The 25,945-nt window shown below is 38.7% G+C and overlaps 1 protein-coding gene across 1 annotated transcript in view; it reads left to right on the top strand.

Annotated features, from left to right (window-relative positions):
• creb5b (cAMP responsive element binding protein 5b) overlaps positions 1–25,945 on the top strand; it is a 79,150-nt gene that overhangs the window by 28,805 nt on the left and 24,400 nt on the right. The window contains exons 6-7 of the mRNA XM_036582977.1: positions 7,351–7,477; positions 11,468–11,578. Of these exons, the coding sequence (XP_036438870.1) occupies positions 7,351–7,477; positions 11,468–11,578 (238 nt within the window). The remainder of the gene's footprint in view (positions 1–7,350; positions 7,478–11,467; positions 11,579–25,945) is intronic.

The raw sequence follows: 25,945 nt of genomic DNA, 5'->3' as shown, positions 1-25,945 counted from the left end.
ATAGATAAAGCAATATACACAAGAATGCATGCTTATGTACTTAAACTAAGCATACATCATGCCGTTTGGATTGATATTCAGGCTAAAAGCGCAGGTGGCAAACTCACAGAGAAGAATATGTCCACATTTTTTTTATAAGTATCACTCTGATGAAACTGAAAAACAGGTTTTGGCCATCTGTGCTAAACTATAGTCTATTTTCAACAGCTCTGCGACACTGTTAGCTTCATGGGACACCTGGCTCACTGTACCAGCCAGTTGGACAAAAGTGTCACCTGTGTCTGCCTTGGTCTGATTGGCTCTGATTACGATCAACGGGGCTGGTAGGCGGAGTGACTGAGAGCGATGAGTGAAGCTCTTGAGGTGATAAATACGCAGCAGGTTTGATTGACAAGTCAGGGCAGTGCTCCTGGGCCGGTTTCAGTCACATGAGAACCAAGAGGCTGGCACTGTGCCGGATCATTCTTTCATTTTTTCATCATGGACTGGCCTCCAACTCAGACAGCTGTGCAGAAGTATGTTTCAGAGCGTAATTAGGGGTTTATCCTAGACTGCAGCAGCGGCATGATACCGCCTTTGGCCAGAGGATTCACCGAAAAAAAATATGCATTGAATTTACTTGATCAGTTCCACATAAAATTATATTTTACATTAATTGCTAAAAGTAGCCTAAGTAAACTGAAAGACAAAATTTTGTTTCATGCTGTGTATTTAACTTAAGGGGAATATTATACACATTTGAATCAAGTACATTTTTCCACCCATTCTTTGCACACAAATGCATTCTTCCATAACAACTGTTGCTAAGTCGGACAAGCATTTCAGTATGTTGGCAAAATCTCATTAAACCCATTAAAAAATTGCAGACACTTTTAGCTTTGAGATTAAAATACTATGCTGCCAAACTGGACTACGTTGTTATTTCTGATTGAAGCTATGCAGGTTGGAAATGACAATGACAAATTTACAATTTCTCATTAGGTGGAATGGGATTTTTGCCAAGTGTTCTGTAAAGATCCTAGCCACTGTTGCAAAAGAACACATTTGATGGAGGATCAATAGGTCAGTTCAGTGTATCACTTTTATTTAGGTGAAACACTAAGCTTGCATATATGTGGCTCTTCAGTCTCCTTTCACACTTGCACAGCTTTAACTGTAACTCGTCAAGCTCCAGGACAAAAATATGCCAAGAGTACCCCCCACCACCACCACCACCACCACCATTACGCACTAATTGTCAGCCCCTTTAATAAGGCTCAGACTCTCACAGACCATTAGGACTTGATTTATTTGATCAGATTCACATGATGCCTCCCCAAGCCCTCCCCACCCTTAACACTCTAGCAGTCGCAGAAATTGTGGCACTCTCTTTACCCCTACTCTCCTCTTTATATCACAATCTCTCTCTCTCTCTCTCTCTCTCTCTCTCTCTCTCTCTCTGTGATTAAAGTGGTAAATCAGGAGCAGGTCCTGTGCTGTGTTTACTTGGAGCTCCAGGCAGCTGCAAGCTGTTTGGACTCTCTCTGTTTCTCTGGCTGTTTAGGCCCGTTGCCGTGGAGACCGCACCACCGTCTCCCAGCGGCTGGAAGCAGGCCCGGGGCTGTTTTGGTTACATTCACACAGAGCGAAAAAAAGAGAGAGAAAGAGAAAAGTTTCTTGCACCACTAGCTGCTGCCGTGTCTGCTCGAGTTAGCGCTGACCTCACCAACACAACGTGGAGAGAGAGAGAGAGAGAGATAGTGAGAGAGAGCTGAGAATGCAGAGAGTAGCAAAAGAGTGCAAAGAGCTTCAACTGAAGAAAGAGAGAAAAAGAGAATGAGAGAGAGAGACTTAGAGAGAGCAAGAGAGAGAGATAGAGAGAGAGAGTGAGGCAGGCAGGCAGGCAGGCAGGCAGGGGGTGGGGGGAGGGCAAGAAGCCAAGAGCATTACATCATTGCTAGAAGGAGGGAAAGAGGGAAGGATATGAGTCAGTGGGCTGACTGTGCCTCTCTCTCTCGCTCCCTCTCTCTCTCCTTCTCTCTCACTGTGGCCTGCAGCCAGGCCGCTAGTGTTGAAGTCACTGAGTTTGAGCCTTGAGATCTGGCTGCATGTGCTCCTTTTAGTTTACATACATGCAGAGACCTTCAGGAAGCTTTACACAGCAGATGGTACCAATGTCAGTGCCTACAGTACTATCCTGAAGATCATGTCAGAAGCTCAGAAAATGCCTTCTGTGTGCCATACTGATTAGTTTGACTTATATATGCCAATATATGTTGAGATTGTTTTATTACGTGAAAATTGCACTGTGTGTATTGTAAATTAGACTAGATCATATACACTTTTAAAATTAAAGATTTCTAAATGGTTCTTGTCTTGGATATTTACATACATACATACATATATCATCTAAACCGCTTATCCTCCTGGGTCGCGGTGGGGTGCTGGAGCCTATCCCAGCTGTCATTGGGCGGAAGGCAGGATGGCTTGGATGTTTAGTCTTAGGAAAAAAAACAAACTGGTATATAACTTTTACATTATGCTGAGGATCTTTAGACATTTGGCATTGTGCATGGTGGTCTTAGGCTTGTTTAAGGGAACTTGGCCATGGAAACCCTGTCCATGAAGCTTCTGATGAAAAGTTCTTGTGCTGATGTTGCTTCCAGTTTGGAACACTGTATTGAGTCTTGCAACTGAAGACCAAATGATTTTACATGCTCAATACTTCATCACACGACAGTCCATCCTGCGAGCTTCACAGCTGGGCTGTTAGTGCTCCTAGACACCTCAAAATAACAGCACTTACAGTTGACTGGGGCAGCTCTAGCTAGACAGAAATTTGCCTAACTTAGTAAGGTGGCATCCTGTGACAATGACACATCAATAAGTTCTTCGAATGACCCGTTCTACTGCCAATGATTGTCTATAGACATTGCATGGCTTGGGTTTTATGCACCTATTGGTGATGAGTGTGGCTGAAATAGCCAAACCCATTAACTAAAAATGGTGTTCACATACTTTTGGCCATGTACTGTGTGCATGACCCAGAGAAGTAAATGAAAAGACTACATTGGAGGGGATGAGAACATAGGGAAAGATAAAGAAAGAAATAAGAGTGATGTCAATTCAAGTGGGGAGGCTGTATGTGTAATCTGAGCAGCAAGGGTCATGGCTGCAGTGTCTATATGTGTTTAGAGCCACCGGGCCTCTGATTACCACCCTGCAAATCTGCACACTGTCATTTTGGACATACACTACACACCTACACCAACACACAAATGCATGGGCTCACTTTTTCTAGAGCTTTCAAGGGGAACTTCTCAGTGTGTGTTAAATAGTTTGCGTCTGTGTCTCTCCTCCCCCTGGCTCTCTCTGGAGCAGGTGAGTGGTGCTGACAGTGGGACCTGTACAGCTTCAAAAGCTGCTTTCTTTCTCTGCAGCCAAGCTCAGCTGTAATTAGGAGGCCTTCCTGCCCTGGGCGCCTTCATAAGCACAGAGACGGGCCCGTGGAGAGCTGTCTCTAACTCTCTTTCTCTTTCTCTCTCTCCCCTTGAACCCCGCCCCTTTCTTTTTCTCTCATTCTCTCCACCCTATGGCTAGCTAACTGGCCAGCCTTGTTTTTTCAGCCATGTGTTGCCTGGGTGGAGGCCCAGGGTCAAGTTAAACTGTTTTATACTGCTGGTTTCTGCCACTGTAATGCTAATGCTAGTTACCCTGCTGCTAAATTCCACATACGTCATTACAGTATTGCAAAAGAACTGACAAAGCGCTAGTTGCATTACATCTGCTACAGAGCGAAAAACAGGGTCAGACTTGGAATATTAAGTTAAATTCTGTAGAACCTTTTTTTATTTTCTCAACTTACTTTAGTCAAAAATTTTGCTTTAAAAAAACTAGTACTGCATCCTAGGTTACATCACTAAAATGCAGCAAAATACAACTTGAGCTTACTCAAAAAACAAGCAGTCAGTGTGAATGCCTCCAAATGTTTTGGTGGATTTTGACTCAATTTCTCCCACAATTTAGTCATGCTAATTCCCACCCACTGGGTACAATTTCCCCTATCACACAGCGCCTGCAGCATGGGGGAGATGAGGTCTTCCTGCTCTCAGACTTCCGACCATGGAGGGCTGTGGTGTCACCAAGATTCGCACTCATGATCTCTTGATGAGTAGGCAGTTAGACAGTTGCACCACTCAGGAGCCACACAGTGTTCAAGTAGGAATGAAAAGGTGAATTAACTCAGAGCAGTGTGACTTGTGCTTAAATAGTTGCTCATGCTCAGATAAAGAGCTCTGTATGTACTTATATAAAGAACAGTTACCTGTCACATGGATATCTAACTGCCTGATCATCAGGAGCCAAGAGATTGTGAATTTGAAACCTGGTAATACCTCAGCTCTCTGCGGTCAGAAGCCTGAGAGGAGGCAGCCTTCACACCTATCACAATCTGTGGGTGATGATCAGGCAATGACAAAACTTAGGGAACAAATGAGGAAGAATAAAACAAAAATACAAGCAATTTCAGCTTATAAGTAGGCAACCACATTTATTGTTTATTCTGAGTAAATGCAACTTAAACTGTATTTTGTAGACCTACAGCATTTTCCACCGGGCAATGCACTACAGTGTGCGATCATGCATTTTGTTAAGCTGTACCATACTGGAGTACCTTTGCTGAATTTGGTTGCCCACAGAGGTTGACTTAAATGCAGAAGGTTGACTTAAAATTTTAAGTTAACCTGTTTTTTAATTTTTACATTGCATGACATACATTAGTGTGGGTTACTTAAGAATGCGAAGGCTTAGGCGAGGTACAGGCTAGTTCTTTTAGACACTGGTGAGGTACATGTTTGTGCAGACAAATATGTGGCCAAAATATGGCTGAAATATGACTGAAAGTGTGTCAATTTGAAGTTCAAATTCTGTGTTCATGAGTCTATTTGAGAGAGAGAGAGAGAGAGAAAGAGAGAGAGAGAGAAAGAGAGAGGCAGAAAGAGAAGGGGAGCTGTTTCAATCATGTAGTTAGCATGTCACACGAGTTTGTGAGGGGGCCCTAGCATGGATTGTGATGGATTGGAGTGCTGGACACAAATGACAATATGTCAGAATGCTAATGACTTTGTGTGTATATGCATGCATGTACGTTTGTGTGCACGTCAGCAGTGCAATTGCCGCCATTTAGCCTGTATAAATACATGTATTTGTTCAGGTGAGGAAAGTTTCCCCCTTTTGCCCCTCACCCTCCTCCTCCCTGCTGTCCGTCACCTCTCTCCTCTGGCCTTAATGACATTTGGCATCTCCAGACATTGATTATTCGGGCTTGCTAAACACATTCCTGTTATAAAATTAGCATGCATGCTAAAATCTAAGCATCCACGCAGCCTGTTGCCTAATGAACTGTAATTGTATTGCCTGTAGCAGGGCAGCTGTAAAGCTTTGGTTTTACCAGCCAAATAATTGATGGCAGTTGCTTAAATGACATCATCTGAGCGCCTGTGCTCTATAGTGCAGCTTAAGCAGGGCAAGACGTGCCAGAAGGATTCGATGTGATTGATTCTAAAGTATAGGCTGTGCAGAAGCCTGCTTTGAGTGGCTTACTGATGTGGGGAGCTAAGTGGAATGGTCTGCCAGTCAGAAGGAAAGCGAAAGAAAGATGCTAGCAATCCGAGGTCACACTCTATTGCTTAACATATCTGTGGAATCAGATTAAAAACATCATTTCTGAGGCTTGCAATGTGTCTTATCAGCATGTTGTGCTGATTGCACCAAGAGCATGTGCCCATAGCTGTTTCAGTGCATGTAGGAAAGGGATTAGGGCCAACCTGCTATAGTTTCATAAATAAAATTACACTAAAAGTTCACAATAATAGTCCAAGTTTGTTTGGATTTTTTGGATTATATACTGAATTTGCTTGATGATAGCCTAGAAGATGTACATCCCTTCACATCTGAAAAATAAAGAATCCTAAATTGTTCTTGGCTTGAACATATGGTTCTAGGAAAAAATATCAACTGTTATTGAACCTTTATTATGTGGAGATTCTTTAAACTTTTAAAATGGTTTTTCACACTCGCAGATCTCATTTTACAAAGTTGTGCTTTAAAGAACCAAACTTTTCTAATTGGGAATCAAAAGTGGATATTCTGTAGCATTGCTCAAAAGAATGCTTTTTGGTACTTTTATTTTTAAGATTGTAGTTTCAAATTTTGTTGGCTGTCTTGAGATAAAGTGCTTTTAGCCCAAAATAATGCTTAATCAAATAAGTATTATTAATTAATTAGGTCTAGGGTAGACATAGGCTTTTGAGCTAGGCTTACATTCAGGACATCACCAGTCAAATGACCTGTTTTGTTTTGTTTTTCTTTTGTTTGTTCATTTGTTTGTTTTTTTCCTTAACTCCAGTTATCACATATATTGAGCTAGTCAGAAGAACAAAATTAGTTTCCAGATTTTTCCTTGATGCTCTCCAGTCATTGCATAGCTTTGTTCAGCTCCATCAGCAGCACACCTGATTCAATTAATGAAGGATTGATTAGCCAAACCAGATACTGGATGATAACTATAAATAACACTGGTCTTCATCAAGGAGAGATTTGGAGATGGTTAAGCGAATGTGTCCACACACTTAAAATCACAATGCGTTAGTGTTTGTTTGAAAACTGACCAGATCCTTACTGCTTTACATGTTTTCTCAGATGCCTAAGACTTTTGCACAGTACTGTATATGTAAGAATAGAAACATATGAAAGTAGAAAAAATAATATGCATTATGTAAATAAATGGACATTCTGAAACTTTCTCATACGCGTGGAGACCATGTCATGAGGAAACAGTGGAGCAGAATGATGTATCATAAATATCATATCATTTTTAGCACCTTAAACCGCAAACCACACCACATTAGTTTATGAGCTAAAGATAGGGAGCGGCAGGCTACCTCTAAACAATCAACAATTCAAGACCTCAAGAATTGACGAGAGACCTCAAGAATTGTAATTGACAGCAAAACATACTTTGTTATTATGACTCCGATTAAATGTGTAGCTTTTGAGTGTGGGTTAAAGTAACAGTGCTGTCTCCAAGACACTACAGTGGAAATCAACATTTACCATCACAGCTTACAGTTGAATGAGAAGTTGCTGGACAGAGGATTGTGACACAGTGAGGGAGTGGAAGTGGAGGGAGTGACTTCTTAGAAAGACCAACAAAAATGGGAACTCGCACTTACTGTGAAAATATGTTCTAAAGTCCCTTACGTTAACGGAAGTTTACATCATTGGCATCTATTAAGAGAGACAATAAATATGTCTTTTGTAGCATCATCTCACACCTCTGTACATCTGTCTGTCTGTCTGTCTCTGTTTCAGCCCAGTCCCTGGTTCTCTGTCATCGCTGCTGCACTTGAGAAACAGACAGCGACAGCCTCTGCCTGCCTCCATGCCTGGCACACTGCCAGACCCCACCATGCAGGGATCCTCCGCTGTGCTCATGCCCGTTAGTACACAAACGCACATTCACTCACATCACCATTCAGTAGTTTGGAGTCGCTTCTCATTGTCATTTCTCTTGTTTAATAACATATACACTGTATATCTCTCTTTTGTCTTGTTAAAATATACACTGTGAATCGTCACTGTCCAAAAAACAATGTTTCTCCAAATGGTAACTTTACAAGAGCAGACAAAAACATAACTATTAATGTACATTGCAAAAAATATAAGTGTTTAACAGGTTATTCCTATGTATAATTTAAACAGATTTTTTCAGTTTCTGCGTTTCACTGTTACTTTTTATCTCCATGCTAAAGTGTAGGACGAGATGCATTTAACGTATTTTTGTGTTCAAATTTATCAGTACAGCTTGTCTTGTAGTGATAAAAGTAATCAGGTGGTGGCTTTAGGCTTAGCAGTTCCTAACTGGGCTCTCAGTAAGCAAACTTGTAAGGTTTTGCTCTATTGTCAAGATATCACAGGTTTGAATCCTGCTGATGCCACAGCCCAAAAAAGCCACTGATTATTGGCATATTATCAACAATGATGCCAGCCAACTGACATATTGGTTGGGTTTTAGTAGAGGATATAAGAGATTTTTCTTTTTTTAGTTGAAGGAAATGTATATGTTTTTGTACAGAAAAGACTGTAAAATTACAGGATGTTCCATATTAGAGGTGAAGGAATAGTCCTGTATTAACACAGAATATGTACTGTAATTTAACAGAATTTTCCATTAAATTAGTGATGGAATTGTCTGTTCATTTTATGGAAAATGTATTTTTTATAGTTATACGTGGATACATGGGTTTGTTTTAGACAATGCAGTGTTCCAGTCGCATGCAAAAGTTTGGACATCCAGATCAAATTACATGTTTGGATGATAATCTAAGTAAAAATAAATTAAAATATCCTTCATGTCCTCCACAGAGACGACACTGAAATATGATACTTTACTGCATATTCTTGTGCACAGTTTCCATTTATTTGCTGAGCTTAACATTTTGGAAAAGAATAAAACTTGGAAATGTGCAGACGTGTGTTCACTGTAGAAGATTTGTTAACTTATTTTAACTTAGAAAATCAACAAATTTTTGTCATTTGACCAGGGGTGCCCATACCTTTGCATACAACTGTATATACTGCTATATGTTACAATATGAAATTCTAGAATTATCTGTTTTGTCAAGTTATTTACTTCAAGATTTGGTCAGCGCTTTTGAATCAAGCAAGTTTAATGCGTCACTTATATTTTACTTCCTACAGAAAGTTACTTTCTGTAATACATTTTGAATAATTTATATTTGTTTTGTTAAACCATGTCGTACCGCTTTCTCAGTCATTTAGAATCATTTCCAGCTCAATTTGTCATTCTGGACACATTTAAAGTTTCTAAAACATTTTTCCATCTTCCTACTATTTATTAATTGTCAACTAAAACCTAAAAGTTATGAAGTTGCATAATTTGAAACCTATATAGTTTCAAATTATCATCATATTACAATTATTTTATGATTCTAACATTTTGAATGGTGAACTTTTGAACAGCAGCATAGATAGGTCTATGTACACAAAGCCACATTCACATATTGACACATATGGTCTGTCACAGTCAGACGTGTTAAAATATAATTCAACCAAAGTGTTAGTGTGTGTTAGTGAATCACACCTGCTACCTTCCAAATAGCATATCTGTACTAATACACTGGTTTCTAACTTCATTCCTTAATATCAAGGTGACACAGATATGATTCTTCTCACATTTATTCTAGCTATTGGTATCACTACCTTTGTGATCTAATTGTTCCAATTAAAATAGACATTATTAATTCAGAAGGTGATTTTTTAAAATGGCATGATTAAAGCTTCCATGCACAAATATAAACATACAAACGCATACCATTCTCTCAGTCTTTTTTCAAGGCTGTAAAAGATTTGAGGCTCTTTTTCCCAGGGCCTTGCACATATCAGTGACTGTTTTTAAGAGGAAGCTCTCATGGAGTATAGATTTCTACCCCAGCAGCTCCTATATTAATTCTTTTCTAGTAAAGTCAATAAAAGTTGGATGTACATGTAGTGCTAGAGCGAGAGTCTGTGTGTGAAAGTGCTGAATGTGCCCGTATCATGGCTCTAATGACACATGTTCTCATTGTAATTGAAGACAGCCCATTCTGACAGAAGGGGAGGATAAAATCTTAGAGCTAATTGAATTAAACCGGGACAGTTTTTCAGCCCAAGACTGACATCCCAGGAAAGGGGTGCAGTGCAGGGAAGATATTTTTATACCAAATACTCCTCCAGTCATTACTACAGGCCACCCAAGCCAGGATAATGGGGACTGGAGGAGGTTGCGAGGGGGTTGAACTGAAAAGGAGGGAGGAGAGGGGAGCTCGCTCACACACACGTACAAACGCACGTTTATACAATGTCAGGACCTTTAAATACAACTTATTCATTTTTTTAGCATTAGGAAAAATCTGAACATACGTATAACAGAAAATTACACAGTTAACAGAAAATTACACAGAAGCCTTAACAAGTAAACATAATATCTTATCTGAAGAAATCTGCAGGGATATTCTTTTCAAATCCTCCAAAGTTCAGTCGTAGGAGTTGGTTGCATTTTCTGCTTCTCACGATCTAAGTTATCTCAATTCAAATTTAGACTCATCAGTCCATAAAACCACATCTCAGACGTCTAGTTTCGGTGGTACAGGGCAAAGTTCTTTCTTTTTGTTTATTTCCTTCTGTCAGTAACAGCTTCCTTACACCTACACATTCTTTCAGACCCATAGAGTTCAGTTATCTTCTCACAGTGGGAGGACAGACAGAAACACTTGTGGATTTTTTTCAGATCTGAAGCAAGAGTGGAGTTTGATTCTTATTTTAACTGGAAATAAAATAAAGTAAAAGATGGTCTCTAACTTTTGCACAGCACTGTATGCAAATATGTATGTGTATCTTACATGTATTACATATATGTTGTTACCTATATATAATAAAACTTTTTTCTAACCCGTTAATCCTAACATCCGCAATGGTTTTCTCTTTAACATTTTAAAAATGACTTGTGTCTTTTCTAAAAATAAATTTAAAAAATGTATATTTAAAAAACACTTATTTAAAAAACATATTTAAAAAACACAAAAAAATACTTTACAAAAGTTAGCCCTGTTTCTCTGGTTTTCCTAGAAAGTCAGAACGTTTTCGTCCTACAAGAGTAAGAAACACACACACACACACACAGACACCCACACAAACACACACACACACACACACATACACACAAACACACATGCACCCTTAGTGGACTCACAATTAACTTAACTGTTCACACCCATAAGCTGCCCTACACCACCACCAGACCACATCATGCACCTCAGGCTCGTGCAAAAGCCAGAAGACCAGGTGCTATTTTGTGCCTCACACCCCTACAGCATCAAACTTCCTGTGCTATTTTCCCTTTGACTGCTGCTCTGTTCACATAGCCCAAGTGGTGTGAAATCAAGAACACGCTATATGCACCCTCACATGCACACACACACACACACACACACACACACAATATGTAGACTTCGAATAGCTCAAGACATTCACATGATCCAGCAAATGTAAATCTTGATCAAAAATAATGCAGGCTGAGTTTTAGCCAGGTCACGTCAAAGGTTCATTTGTGTGCTTTTAATTTATTGCAAGGTGTTTTATGATTGCAGTATGTAACAGTTTAATCACAACATGATATGTTCTCCAAATATCGTACAGCCCTGATACATGACACACAGACACATAAACACATGCGAATCTCATAGATGCCTGTCCTTAATCATGCTTTGCAAAAATTATTCATAGCAGCTCCATTCCATTTCAGTATTAAAACTTTGCCTGCATTCTAAAAATGTGTGACATTAGCCTCACTTAGATGGATATGAGATAAGCACTGACAGGTGTTATATGTGACCTGTGTTCATGTTGTTCTGTTTTATTGTTCACACAGATGGAGAGACAAATGTCCATGGGCTCCAACATGATGGGCATGCAAGGCCCCACCCACAGCAGCTCCTGCTCCTCCCCTCACGTCCCTTCCATGCACTCAGAGGCAAAGCTGGTCAGTGATTCAATTCATGCATGCAAACTTACACACATACATGTATGCAAAACACACAGAGCCTTTCCTTTTTGCCATTTGTACCGAAAAAGATCCACTTCTTGAAGTTGAGTTGAGGTCTTGAAGGGCTTTGATTTACCATAAGTATACATATACTGTTGATGGCTATGTTGCCTGATCTTCATGCAAAGAGCACATACCAGTGTTTCTACAACTTGTTAGCACTAGTTTAACTGTGCTGTGATATAATCTGCAGCATAGCAGTCAGTCAGAGTGACAAGACAGAGGAAAAGAATGAGAAGGACACACAATAGAGCTTTGCAGCATTGTGTGTTTTTGGATCGTGAAAGCTTATTGGATGATTATAGTGCAAAGTGTCTTATTGCACTCAAAAAGTCACAACATGATGCTGTATTTTTTAAACTAAAACCTTTATTCATATTTTAACATCATTTGAAAAGACCAGCTGCCCTTTACACTGTGTCAAAATGCTATAAAAAAACAGACCACAAGAAACGGTCCAAAATGACAAGGAGCAGAATATTTTTACATTATGTTAGATTGAAATGTTTACGTAAAAGAGGAGATATTTTTTTTGTCTGAATTTGAAGAAAAGTTATTATTTTACATACAGTTCTGTTTTCCATTTTTATTATTGACAATGAAACATACTGAAAAAGTCAGAAGTAACAGCCCAAATATGCCGCTACAAATACAATTCATAGTTTAACTGTAATTAAACAATTAATATGGAAATTCCACTCATACATGGAATAGTATACCCAAAAAACACTCCACTTCTAAGAGTTAAAGTTTCCAGAATGCACAGGCACATTTTCACTTAAAAGCCCTGGATTACCTTGTGCTTCATTCATATTCACACTGAGTACAATGATATTTTCCAGTCTGCCCTAAGGGCCAAGCATGTGCACCTGTAATTTCAATTCAAATACATCCACATCCATATATCATTCTCTAAGGCAGCCAGGGAAGTTGTCCAGGTTTTAATTTCAGTATCACAGGGGAAACAGCAGAAATAAACGGCCCATTCATTACTATTGTAATGAAGAGGACCTTTTGTATTTGGCCAAACTAAGCACTCTCACTTTTGTGTGCAAAACTACTCCAAAAACAAAAATATGGAAAACCCAGCTGTGAATTTATGTGCAAATGTCTTTTAAACTAATTAGAACAAATTTCACAAATCAAACAACAAAACACTGTAGGTTTCTTCAAACTAACTCGAGTTTAATGAGATCGGGCCTCGTTTACCAAGTATTCTTAAGAAGAAATGTCTTCTTAAGACCCACTAATGTAGTTTTCACAAAGATTCTGGCATTCACCAAGGTTTTCTTATTTGGGATTTGTTCTTAGGTAAGAACAGAATCTACATACACTCAAGAGCACAAAGGTGTGAACAATTCTGTGGTTTAAGAACACGTCATGAATCTGCTGTAGACTTTTTCTTAGGACCTTTCTCGAGACCAAAATTAAGAAAAAATTAGGAAGACAATGGTGAAGTAGGCCTATTGAGAGTATTGTAAAATTTTAATTGCAAGTCAGTTCAGTTAGTTTCTTCTGACAGCTTTTGTGACAAAATGTAAAACGACCAAAGCTGCAGTTACACCTAGTATTTTTCTTCCTTGAAAATCAAATTTGTTTAAGATGAATTTAAATTTGAATAGCCTCACTCTGGTCTTGTAAATGCAGTGAGCGGATCATACTTGGCATACTTGGTAATTAAATTATAATCTGGGAATTGTAAGGCTATTTTATAATCCTGTAATCATTTTAGATTATGAAATCTGGTGGAGAGAAGAGATAATTACTTTCCATAGCAATGAAAAGCATTATGGAGCACCTTTTAAACAGACTGGGATTGAAAAGGGGACGGTGAAGAGATAAGAGAGAAATAAAGAGAGAGAAAGGCAATGCAAGTGGAAACAAAGGCCCAAGGACAGAATCCATGTGTGTGTGTGTGTGTGTGTGTATGTTTGTGTGTATGTTGGAGAGAGAGAGAGAGAGAGAGAGAGAGAGAGAGAGAGAGAGAAAGAGAAAGAGAAAGGCCTGTGAATTCCCTCTGTCATATCTCAACCACTAATCACTCACATTCTGACCTCTCTCTCTCTCTCTCTCTCTCTCTCTTTCTCTCTCACTCACTCTGTCCTTCTCTCTCATGTTCTCAAGATTGATCGCCCTGTGTATTTTTTTAAAACCCTTCTCTTGTCCCCATGGTAACCGGCAGGGGGAACATAATATTAGTCTAATGTGCTGTCTTATCGCTCCCCTGGCTCAGAGCCAGGCACATCCTCAGAGCTCCCCCCTCTGATTGTAATTCAATTAGAAATGTACATCTCTTTCTCCCACAAACACATAGTCAGTGCTAAGAGTTCCCCTCACTTTGAGTGTTTTTTTGGTGTATAAACTTATTATACTAGTTATCAATAGGTCTTCTGGATAGGTCTTCTTAGTTTGTGCTCTGCTGGTCAGCAGACGATCTTTCAGGGCAGTAATACGGGTCCCATTAGTAGCTCACATATTCATTAGGAGTAGATTATCTGTGAAGTGTGCATGCAATATGCATACCGCAGAGTCAGTTTTCCAGACAGAGATTAAGCTTAATTGTTCTGTAAAACTGATTGACAGAGTAATTTAGGCTGAGACTAGGCTTAATCTCTCTATTGCTGTGTAATCTCTTCTTTACTGTTGTAAGTGCAACCAGAAGACATTATTTCTGAGACTTTTTTCAGTATAGCTAATATGGAAAAATGTAAAGCATCATAATACTTGAAGGTGTTTTCACAATAAAAAAGTAAGAAATAACAGAAGGAAAAATCAATCAATTGGTAAAAATAAATTGATAAAAAAGTTATACCATAATGGGATCAGCTACTTATAGTCCATTTTATTTTAGTATATATTATAGTCATTGTTTCCAGACTCTGTAATTGGTTATAATCTGTTTTATGGTACATGCAGTGGTTCAGTGTTATAGAAGTACTGGTGATACTCATGATATACTCAGAAAAGTGTACTATGACATTATTTATCTCTATAATGATAACATACCTTCATATTGCCGACCCCTAGCTTAGTACTAACCCACTTTGTCTGTACTTTTTGATGCACTGCTATAATATTTTTTTTTTTTAAAAAAGCGTATCACTGCTGGCTGCTTTGTTTTTTACTTTTTTTACTTTTGGTTTCACTGAGTTCATAAACTTTTTTTACACTTCACACGTAAAGCGCTGCAATTCAAAGACAACAGAAGGCAGCATACTATCGCTAACTATCTCGCCCCATTTTTAAATCCGTTTCTTGTCTAATGAACAATTTTTCTGCACCCATCTGGGTTGGATGGCGGCGGTGGGTGCTATCGGATGACCCCTGTGCTGATCAGAGCCATGTGTCCCCCCGCAGCCCAGCCCAGTCCAATCGAGCGCTGCACACAGCCCAGATCTGCCTTAATCTCATTATCCAGAGATGTTGACTTACTCCAAATGGGAAATATCTCCCCTCCACTGTAACCCCATACTCTGCCCCCCTGGCCACCAGAGAGCGAGAGGGAGAGAGAGTCAGAGAGTGAGTAAGAGAGAGAGTGAGAGAGAAAGAGAGAGAGAGAGAGAGTGAGAGAGAAAGAGAGAGAGAGAGAGAGAGTGTGTCAGAGACAGACAAAGAGAGAGAGAGAGTCAGAGAGAGATGGAGGGAGAGACAGAGAAAGAGAGACGGAGAGAGAGTAAAAGGTGGAAAGTGCAGACAGTTAGTGAGGGGGTGTTTATACATTTGTGTTGCATACATACATATATATATATATATATATATATATATATATATATAATGTTAAAATAATAATTATATTATTATATGTATGTATTCTTCCAATAATCATGAAATTGTACTCACTGAAAAGGATGGCTGCAGTGTTTAAATGATGTAGAAAAAATAGAGATATTTTATGGAGAGTAATGACTAATATTAGAATAAATACAAATAACAATGTTTAACTGCCTGTTTGTTTTAATTTAGTATAATGTTATATTGTGGTTTTACAAGCTGAAACATGTTTACTGCCAAGATAAATAGTTTAAAACACTTTGTATAGGTGCATATGGGACGCATGTAAATGTATGACTCTACGTTCTGAGACTGTGTGTGTGTGTGTGTGTGTGTATGTATGTATACCTCTACTGCTGTACAGTGAGCTCTGCTCCAAGGTTGATGAGGCTAAATTGATTTCGCGGTGGGCTGGGAGTTTCAGACCTAAATACTGCATGAGCTGCTGCTGTCCTCATGGGTCGGCTATCAGGCCATTACACACATACGCACACACACACACACACACACACACATGCAGTCAGGCATGCATACAACACTTCAGAATTTTCCATAATTGTCTATGCACAAAGAAATGCCATGCGTGTTAATATGGTATAACAAACAGTGATGTTACATTGTAATATCAGTGTGTTCATGTGTGTGTATGTGTAGGAGAGAATGTGTTTTGTTTTTGGGGAATCTGAGCTCAGAGAGGAAGTTCAGTTGGGAATACTCATTCAACTCCAAACATGACATCACACACAGGGCCATGTAACACCACACACGAGTCAACATCTCCTCACAGCAAGACATACTCACACACACGCACAGGTTTGCACAATCACTGCTGCGACGCTTTCTCCAGCATCTGTCACGTACACTGTTTTTGTGTGCACGCCTGGCGCCGCGTGTCTGCATGTGTGTATGTGTGTGTGCTTCAGGGTGCGAGTGGTGTTTTTGCTCATCTCTGCGCTGGCTCGGTCTGGCTTGTTTGTAGAAATGAAAGCCTGTGCGTTTCTGTGGAGAGGGAAGCCCAAACAGACTCTTATCTGTGGGAGTAAAAAGCCTGTATGTCTGTGTGTGTCTGTGCCAACTGTATAACGTCAGGCTGGAGGCAGATCGAGTTTCAACTCTTCTCCGCTCACAAACTATCTCTGCTCTGAGGGGCTTCGTTCTTTAACAGCTACGATGACCACAAGCGCTAAGCACTGGATATAGTGGTTCTGTGCCACTACTGTTGTCACATTGACATGCTTTTCTTTTTAAACTCTTTAACTGACCTGCAGGTCCAGACATTTATTATAACGTTTAATAATAAATCAATAATTTTACATTGTTTTCCATGTAAATATTAAATAATAAGGCTTATAATATGGATGTCTGTGAATGCAATCGGGTTAAGATCTAGACTAATTATTTAATTGTTAACCCTTTGAAGTCACAGCCATTGCAGGCGACAGTAGCACGATATAATTCAATATTAATATTTAATAATACTATTTGATATTATTTCCCATTAACCCCTTAAATGCCCAGGGCTCAACGACTGGCCCAAAGTTTTATTACACACTTCCATAACCTAGGAATACCTAGGAATAGGAATGTCAGTTTGTATTGAAGTCCCTGTAGTAACTGAATAATAAGCCTTAGTATGTAATGATCCTGGGATTTTAAGGGGTTAATAGCTCTTTAAAACAAGCTGACAAATTCTTTTTTTTTAAACTCTTGATACCACCTTTTTGTAAGTGTTTTTGTGTAAGTCAAGGAATTATTTAATTATGATTTAAACTTTATTTGATGAAAAGTTACAGTGCACACTCTTGTTTTGCTGAAAGAAAAAAACATTTTTTCCATATTTGTCATTTATTGACATTGAAACAAATGAAATAAAAAGTCTTAAGACCCAAATTCGAAGCTGTTGATGCAGAATGCAAAGTGACAAAGTGAAGTTGGGAAGTCTGGAGCTGCCAGTAAAGCTTTAGAGTTTTGTTGGTTAAAGGGGAATTCCACCAATTTTTCAAAATGTCTGCATAATAATATAATAATGTCAACAAAGTCATTCTGAGTGGTTTAATGTGAAAGCCACAACTGTTCACAGCAGTGGTAATAGGAACCAGACGTTTTAAAGCTTTTAATGCCCCTAAAAGTCACCTCACAGAAAGCTATTATATCAGATGGCTACAAACATGCTGCTTAATGCCTGAGGCATTGTTGTGTAAAACAACTATCTTACTATTATTAGCTTTACATAAAAAATCAAAATGTTATTTTGGATTGTAAATAAAATGGCTGTATTTGCAGTGTAGACATTGAGACTTATGGTTCCTATCACCACCACTGTAAAGAAGTCCAAGTCAGTAAGTTTCTCTACAATGAATCGTTTCACATCACACACACACACAAACACACACACACACACACACACACACACACACGTCATCTAAACCGCTTATCCTTCTGGGTCTTTTCACATCAGAACACTTTAAATGAATTTGTTTACATCTCAGTGACTGAATTATGTTGAAAATTTGAAAAAAAGTTCCCCTTTAAGTACCTACAGGACGTCTACAAGTGCAAGTATGTCATTTAGTACATCTACAAGTGTGATGCTTAAAATGATTATAGCTCCACTTTCTTAGTTCTTCAAGAATGTGACAGAACTACTCTCTAGAACTGTGAATTTCAAACACACAGACTTATGGCTATTTTTCCATGAAGCTTCTTTCAAACAAGGCCTCGCTGGAACGCCAGCCTCGAGAGTTATGTCAGTGAAAATGTGTTATTTGTTATCAGGGGGTAATTATCTATTGTTTATATTGTTACTAGGGACAATAATTTGTCACTAAGCATCAGGCTGGGAGGTGAGCTTTTCTTTTTATGAGGTAAACAATGCTATATGTTCCTGCACCATTCCTCCACTGGCTCCAGAGCTGGCACATGCCGCGCTGGGTGACATCATTCTTGGCATGCTCTAAATGTACTCCTTTTTACTTGGAGAGAGGGAAAAAAATGAACCTCTCTTAAAGAAACATCTCACTGAGGGATACTGCCTTCAAAGTGATGTAAAGGCTTTATATGAGAGCTGGAGCTTTGGATTTACGTAATCGCACCCTCATTCAGCCGTGGAAGATCAGGGCTGGCCTGGGACCTGTTCAGCAGCACACATGAGGGGCTGCGCTGTAGCAAAAAGTTTAGTTTACTTTCTTGCAACGTGTTTTAAAATGAATTCTGATTTCCATATATAATTTGGTAGAGCTAATATTTTATCTCTGTACTCTGTACCTAAAAAAACTTTCAATAGTTCTTTGTAGTATCATTTTTGTATATGAGATGTGCAAAGTTTAAAGAACCTCCACATAATGTGACGGTTCTATGATACAGATTTGTCCTTGAATCATATGTCCCATGAAAATGTGTCCGACAGTGGGGAATGCAAAGGATGATCCAAAAAAAATGTGTAAAAACATTTCCGCTTTAAAACTGCTGCCCCCCATATCCCACTCCCTTTTGATTAATGCATAACACTTTATAGTAGGGCAGTGTTCATAAGGCCAGAGACCTTCATAAGCTTGTCACAACTATCATACCTGAAAAAACATTTGTAAAGGCATATTAAAGGCTGATGATAATGTGGCACAGAAAATGCTCACTTTTGTTTAACCAGCCTGACTTTGCAAGCTATGTCGTATTATCATCATTACATCGCTGTGATATACACTGAGCTGTCATAGTCTGTTGTTTCAACCCAGAAAGTAACTCAACCTAATGTCAGAAAAAAGTCAATGTCGCATAAAAAGTTTGATAGAAAAGATAGAAAAAGATAGAAAAAAATATCTACACTGTACTACACATGTAAGAACAGTTCCAGCCCACCACCCCACTTGATTATTTTTTTTACAATTTGAGCACTGCCTGCACTGTAGCAGCACCTGCAGCTGGAGGACAAGTTATGGGGGTTGGAATCCAGGTTTTTGGAGCTACATCTGTATGAATGGTGGCATTGTCAGGGGATGATGTCATCCAAGAGTGACGATGAGCTCAGGCGCAGCTGAAATGTGCAGCTTCACTCAGCTGAACACATACAGTTAACATTACAGAGATAAACACATACAGTTAACACTGCAGAGCTGAACACCTACAGTTAACATTACAGAGCTGAATACATACAGTTAACATTACAGAGCTGAACACAAACAGTTAACACTGCAGAGCTGAACACACACAGTTAACACTACAGACACTGAACACACAGTTAACATTACAGAGCTGAACACATACAGTTCACACTGCAGAGCTGGACACAAACAGTTAACACTAAAGAGACTGAACAGACACAGTTAACACTACAGACACTGAACACACACAGTTAACACTACAGACACTGAACACATACAGTTAACACTACAGACACTGAACACATACAGTTAACACTACAGACACTGAACACATACAGTTAATATTACAGACACTGAACACATAGAGTTAACCTTACAGAGCTGAACATATACAGTTTACATTACAAGGAGACTGAATACAGAAAGTTAACACTACAGACACTGAAAACTTGCAGTTAACATTGCAGAGTTGAACATATAAAATTAACCTTACAGAGAGACTGAACAAGTGCAATTAACTTTACAGAGAAAATGAACACATACATTGCACAGATAACCGAACATGTAAAGTTACAAAGAGACCAAACCATTTTTTTTCTTTTGAATTTAGACCCAAAAGTCTTATAAAGCTGTGTTGGTTATTGGCTCACTATGTGGCAATGCAACATGAAACCAAATGTTAACATTATACAGTTAAACCATGACGTGAAACCAAGTTAATTTATATAAACAGTAGTAATCTGCCTTAAAAATGAGTTATAAGAACACTTGTAATTAACAATTAACTATCGTAAAACATTTTACAAATACATGCTGTTTAGTCTATGCATCATAATCATAGTCCACCTCCATAGCTTACTGAACTGTAGTTAACTAAATTGTTGAACTATGATTCAGTTCAGTAGAGGGTGTTTCATGCTATAGTAAAGAGCAGTCGTGAGGAAGCATAGGAAAGGATTGTGTTGGCAACTATTCAGTAAAGTAGTTCCCAGTACAACAGAGCATTTTCAGTCTTGTAGTCAGCATGGTCATTGTCACTGGGCAGAACTGTTGTGCTTACTGAAACGCTGCTTTCAGGCAGTGAGGGCGTTTCAAGTCATTGGTAGTTTCCCTCATCAACGTAGTTGTTGAGCTGTTCTTAGGTTTTTGGTGGAAGATGCCTTAAGTGCTTAAGTCTCTCAGCCACTGACTGTGTCTAGTTGTCGCCAGAATCGTGCTGCTGATAGAGATTGTTTGACAGACAGCTTATAAACATAGTGCACTGCATATATTGCCTGGAGAGAGAGATAACAGGAACACTTCAAGGATTCTCTCAAATATGTGATTTGTTCACATATTGCACAGTACACACTACAGAAGACGAATCACACAGAACAGAAAACCTGAAAGGTGTAATGATATTTTCCAGGACTGACAGAATTTACAGGATTCAAAGTCCCTTGCTGAGATAACAGGGGTTCTGTGCTTGGGTCGCTTGTCTCACAACTGGCCATAGGTTTATTTATTGAATGGAGTAGGAATGGAGAGAGCCTGCCATGTGTTTGTCTGAGTGTGGCAGCTTGTTGTTTTAGCTGCAATAACAGGCTGCGTGGGCGTCCTGCTTTCACAGGCTGTCAATGTAGTCGACCCCAATAGAGCCTGGACTGTGTAAGCTTTTGTAATATTACAGGAAGACTGCAAACTCACTGTCCAGCCTGAAACCCCAGAGTCCAGAAGCTGCTTACATGATGCATCTCTGTTGAAGTTTAACTTTAGTTTTTTACAAAAACACCACTTTATCTGAAGTTAGTGCTTAAATGGAAAATAAAAAAAACGTGAGGGGAAATTGAATTTTAGACCTTAAATTTGGGCTTTGTTTTTGACTATCATGATGAACAACAACATAATGCTATAAAATCATTATAACCTTTGACTAAAAGGAGAGCAGTTAAATGAGATTTCCATCTATTTCTTTTTATTTCTGCTCAGTTAAATAGTTAAGATTCAAGCAAAGTCATTCAGAAGTAGTTCAATGTGAAATGCTCTGTTCTAGAGAAAGTTACTGAGTCAGTATTGTTCACAGTGGTGGTGATAGAAACCAGACATCCAAAAAGTTTGCCTCTAAAAGTTCCCCACAGAAAATTATTTGAAACGGTTACAAATGCAGATGTCAATGTCTGATGCCTGAGACATTGTTGCACAATAGTTTAGGGAAATGTTTTGTTCTAAAACACATTTTTACAATACATTCTTGGCAAAGAGGTACAAGCAGAGCATGAGTGCAAATAATCCCCACAGAAAAATTATTTTCTCAGGTTTACCACCATTTTACCATCATTAACATGACATATAAACAATCAGAAGACACATATAGGTTCACTAATCGTTTTGAATAGTAAATAAAATGGGTATATTTGTGTTATAGACATTGCGACCTCTGGTTCTTATGACCACCGCTGTGAAGAAGTCTGAGTCGCTGAGTTTCTCTATAGTGAGCTATTTCATATAAATCTTTGGCTTTGTTTACACCTCAACAAATAAATTATGCAGAAATTTCAAAATTTGTGGAATTCTCCTTTAAGAAGAATAATGCAAATAGAATAGATTTAAGTGAAATACTAATTTAAATTAAGATAAATATGCTAATTATAGATCTGTGTTTTATACCTTGTACCTCCTTTGTTCTCTGTTTAAAAGAGGCTCTTATTTCAGGTGTGTTTTGCTCGTTTGTAACTGTCCCTTTGAAATTTCAGACGTTTTGCTAATTTGTAACTGTCCCTTTGAAATTGATCAAGGAACACACAACCTACTGCTATGGCTCCCAATCCCAGGCTCTGGCATTTGTTCATGTTTTCTCTAACCTGATTCAACCCATTAGCTTATTAATTAAGAAATCCATTCATGAACTGAGTCCAGAAGTCATGAAGCTTGCTAGGTGTTTAACCATGTAGCAATCCATTTACCTTTGAAATCAGTGCCATGCTCTAATAAACTTATCCACGTGTCTAAGATAACTAACCCAGGGCCAGGTTTATTATCCAGAAATCAAATCTAACCCACAACCATTCATAGATCAGTACCAAATGTGACCTCCATAATCACAGGCAAGGTAATCCGCTGATTGAACTTTTACTCAGTCTTTGAAGTCTAACGTTTTTTCACTTACATTGTCACAGCAAAGCTGGCAACGATGGGTACAATCAGCCTTGTTTTTACAGTTATGTGATCCATGTGGTAGTCAACTGAGAGGCTCTTTTAAACCCTCACTTGTAACTAATACGGATGGACTGTGAGGTCTTGAACTTCTCCGATGTCATGCGCTACAGCATCTACAGTGTACAGTGATGGATGATTGTGTCTATAGTGAGAGCAGCCCTGATTACAGCTGCTCAGCCTCAGTTGGTTCTGGAGGTCTATGTGTTTGTGCTTTTTGTTAACTGAGCCTGATTGGGCCTCTCCTGCATTACCCAGCCTGCCACCCTCAGGCACAACCTTTTTGTTTTGTTTTTTTTGTAAGGGAAATGATGTTGCTTCCACTGAGCCATTCGAGAGTGAAGGAGAACATTGTCACTAAATGCATATAGAGTTGTATAACTTAGAGCTATATACAGTCATATGCAAACGTTTGGACACCTCTGGTCAAATTACATGTTTTGTTGATTTCCTAAGTGAAAATAAGTTACACATCCTCTACAGATTCTGTATATTTTAATGTATACTTATTGTTTATTTGCTGAATTAAACAAAATGGAGAAAAATAAAACAAAAAATGTTTCAATGTTCAATGTCATATTTAAGTTTGTAGAAGATATGTTACCTTATTTTCACTTAAAAAAAAAAACAAAATATGTAATTTGACTGGGAGTGTTCAAATTTATGTATGCGACTGTATTTATTTTATTGATTCTGTATTATTAACCCCCTGAACTCCCAGGCTTAATAAATGCTAAAAAATATTATTTATATGTATACATGATATACATAGTAAACTACATAAAAATATGTAGTGTATAAAATTGTAAGGAATATGCCATATATTGCTATATTTATAGCCATACAGTAATCCACATTATTTGTCTAGGGATTGGGCCTTTAATAACTCCGATTTCCCTACATGTGAAAGAAAACAAAGAAGAAAAAATATTTATAAAGGGGTTCCCTATAAAGGGCATGATAACTTATCTTGATTTGTAAAGTGGACTTTTAGTTTTCTTGATTTTAATGTAATCAGTGTCTACAGTCTGCCTTATGTTTAGTTTGTCTTCATGCTTTCTGTAGAACGACAGAATGATGCAAGACGCTCGCGGGTAAAAGTGGAATGAGAGGCTTTATTGATGAAAACACAATCCAAAATTGAAGTCAATAAACAGGCATAGGTCAGATCCAAAAGGGGCAAAAAACACAGAAGCACAAACATAACCAAGCAAACAATCCAAAAAGGGGTCAGGCAAAAGGCAAGTCAAAAACAGGGCAAAAATGTCAGAAGCAGCATCGCACAAACAGAGGAGATCCTTATTTTACGGAATCAGCATGTGGAACAGGGAAAGTGTCACGACTCCCTTGAGCTCTGAAGTCTGTTTGGACTCCATCTCCTAGAACCCCCTGGGGATCACGTGACTCCTGCGAGTATGAATGCTCAGTGGCTCTAGAGACAGAAGCAATACCTTGCAAAGAACCTATCCTGCAAGCCTGGGTTTTTTATTCTAAACTAATCAATGAACTACAGGTGGACATGATCAGTACTCTGGAGAGTTAGAGCGCTGATTGGAGCACAAGAGTGAGGCAGGAGTCACGTGATCCCCAGGGGGTTCTTGGAGATGGAGTCCAAACAGACTTCAGAGCTGAAGGGAGTCGTGACACTTTCCCTGTTCCACATGCTGATTCCATAAAATAAGGATCTCCTCTATTTATTTAGGTGTTCATTCATTCTGAAAGTCATTCATTCTACAGTCCATTACACACCTAATGCAGCACAAATAAATGACACAAAATGTAAAATATTTTGACACATTTTTTTTTCGCATCAGTGCTATACACTGTCCTTCATTGGGTTGTTTTGCCACCAAAAAAAAACAACAAACCACAACAACAAAAAAAAACAGATCAAAAAGATATATTTGAGCATATCAAACCTGAGATATTTTATTAACTCTAACAGGGGTTGTAAACATATTTTTTCTATACTGTTTAAATGTAATTTTAGTCTGCACTTCCATCTTTCTTCTGTTTGTTTCAGTGTCAAACAATGACAAAAACACAGCTACAAAGTAAAGGATGGAAATTCTTTCAAGAATTCTTCTTTAACACTCAACAAACTTTTCATCAAATTCATTCATTCATTCATTTGTTCATTCATTCATTTATTCATTCATGCATTCTTCTTTTAAGCCACTCATCCTCCTGGGTCGCGGGGATGCTGTTGCCTATCCCAGCAGTCATTGGGTGAAAGGCAGGGACAGGTTGCCAGTCTCATCAAATTCAATTTATAATAAAATGTATTTTTCTATGCATAAACACAAATGTGGTGTCCACTCAAATGGTAGAATCCACACTTTTGACAAAATTTCCCCACTTGTTTTATAGAGAAAATAATTAAAATCAAATCCACAACATGCTTTTGTTGTAGCTGTGACTTGTAAGGGTTAAAATAACTTTGCACTAGTTTAAATCTGCTTTCATACCTGTTTTGTAACTGCTCTGCAAATCAAATTGGTTCCAGTAATTGGACATGGCACACATGGCCTCGTCAGAAAGATATGCAGTATGGCTGCAGCACTACCAGATTTTGTGCCTCTCCATCCATAAGAGCCTTCCCCATAAGAAATCAGTTAAGTGGTCCCCTGTTTGCAGCTGCTGGCAGAGCTTGGCTAAAGGGGGTGGTGGTGGGGGAGCTCATAAAATGAGCTAATGGGGGTGCGGTGGAGTGCTTGGGCATGCGCACTGGCCACACTCAGGCTGGCTTGAAGAGGGGTGGAGAAAGACCCTCTCTGTGTCTGGCATGGAGGTTTGAGAGATGGTGGGGAACCAGATGGGCATCGCATCCCCTAGAGCCCACAGAGAGCAGGAAACAGCGCCAGGAAAGTTGGGGCTCAGATTTATGCAATGAGAAAGAGTATGTACATAAAGTCTGCTCTCCAAGGGCCTGGAATGGTTATGAGGCTGTGAGTGAAATATCAAGACTGCAGGATCTCCTGCAGAGTTCCTTAACCTTCTCCTCTCAGCAAAGTGATGTCAGTTTAACCCTTAATTATTACTATTTGGTTAGTTATTACAATCATTTTGCTAAACATTTGCATTGCACTATTATTTAATATGTCACTTTGCTATATATTTACATTACAGTATTAGAAAGTATGTAATTAAATAGTTCTGTAATAAAGAGCACTGACATTTGATTTTCATTCGTCCATGATTTTCATGTCCACACTTCCATCATTTCCTGACTGTTCTGGTCCCA

This window comes from Colossoma macropomum, unplaced genomic scaffold (genome assembly GCF_904425465.1).
Source record: "Colossoma macropomum unplaced genomic scaffold, Colossoma_macropomum, whole genome shotgun sequence".
Taxonomy (NCBI): Eukaryota; Metazoa; Chordata; class Actinopteri; order Characiformes; family Serrasalmidae; genus Colossoma; species Colossoma macropomum.
The sequence above is the reverse complement of the archived record's forward strand: the minus strand, read 5'-3'. Positions and strand labels throughout refer to the sequence as shown.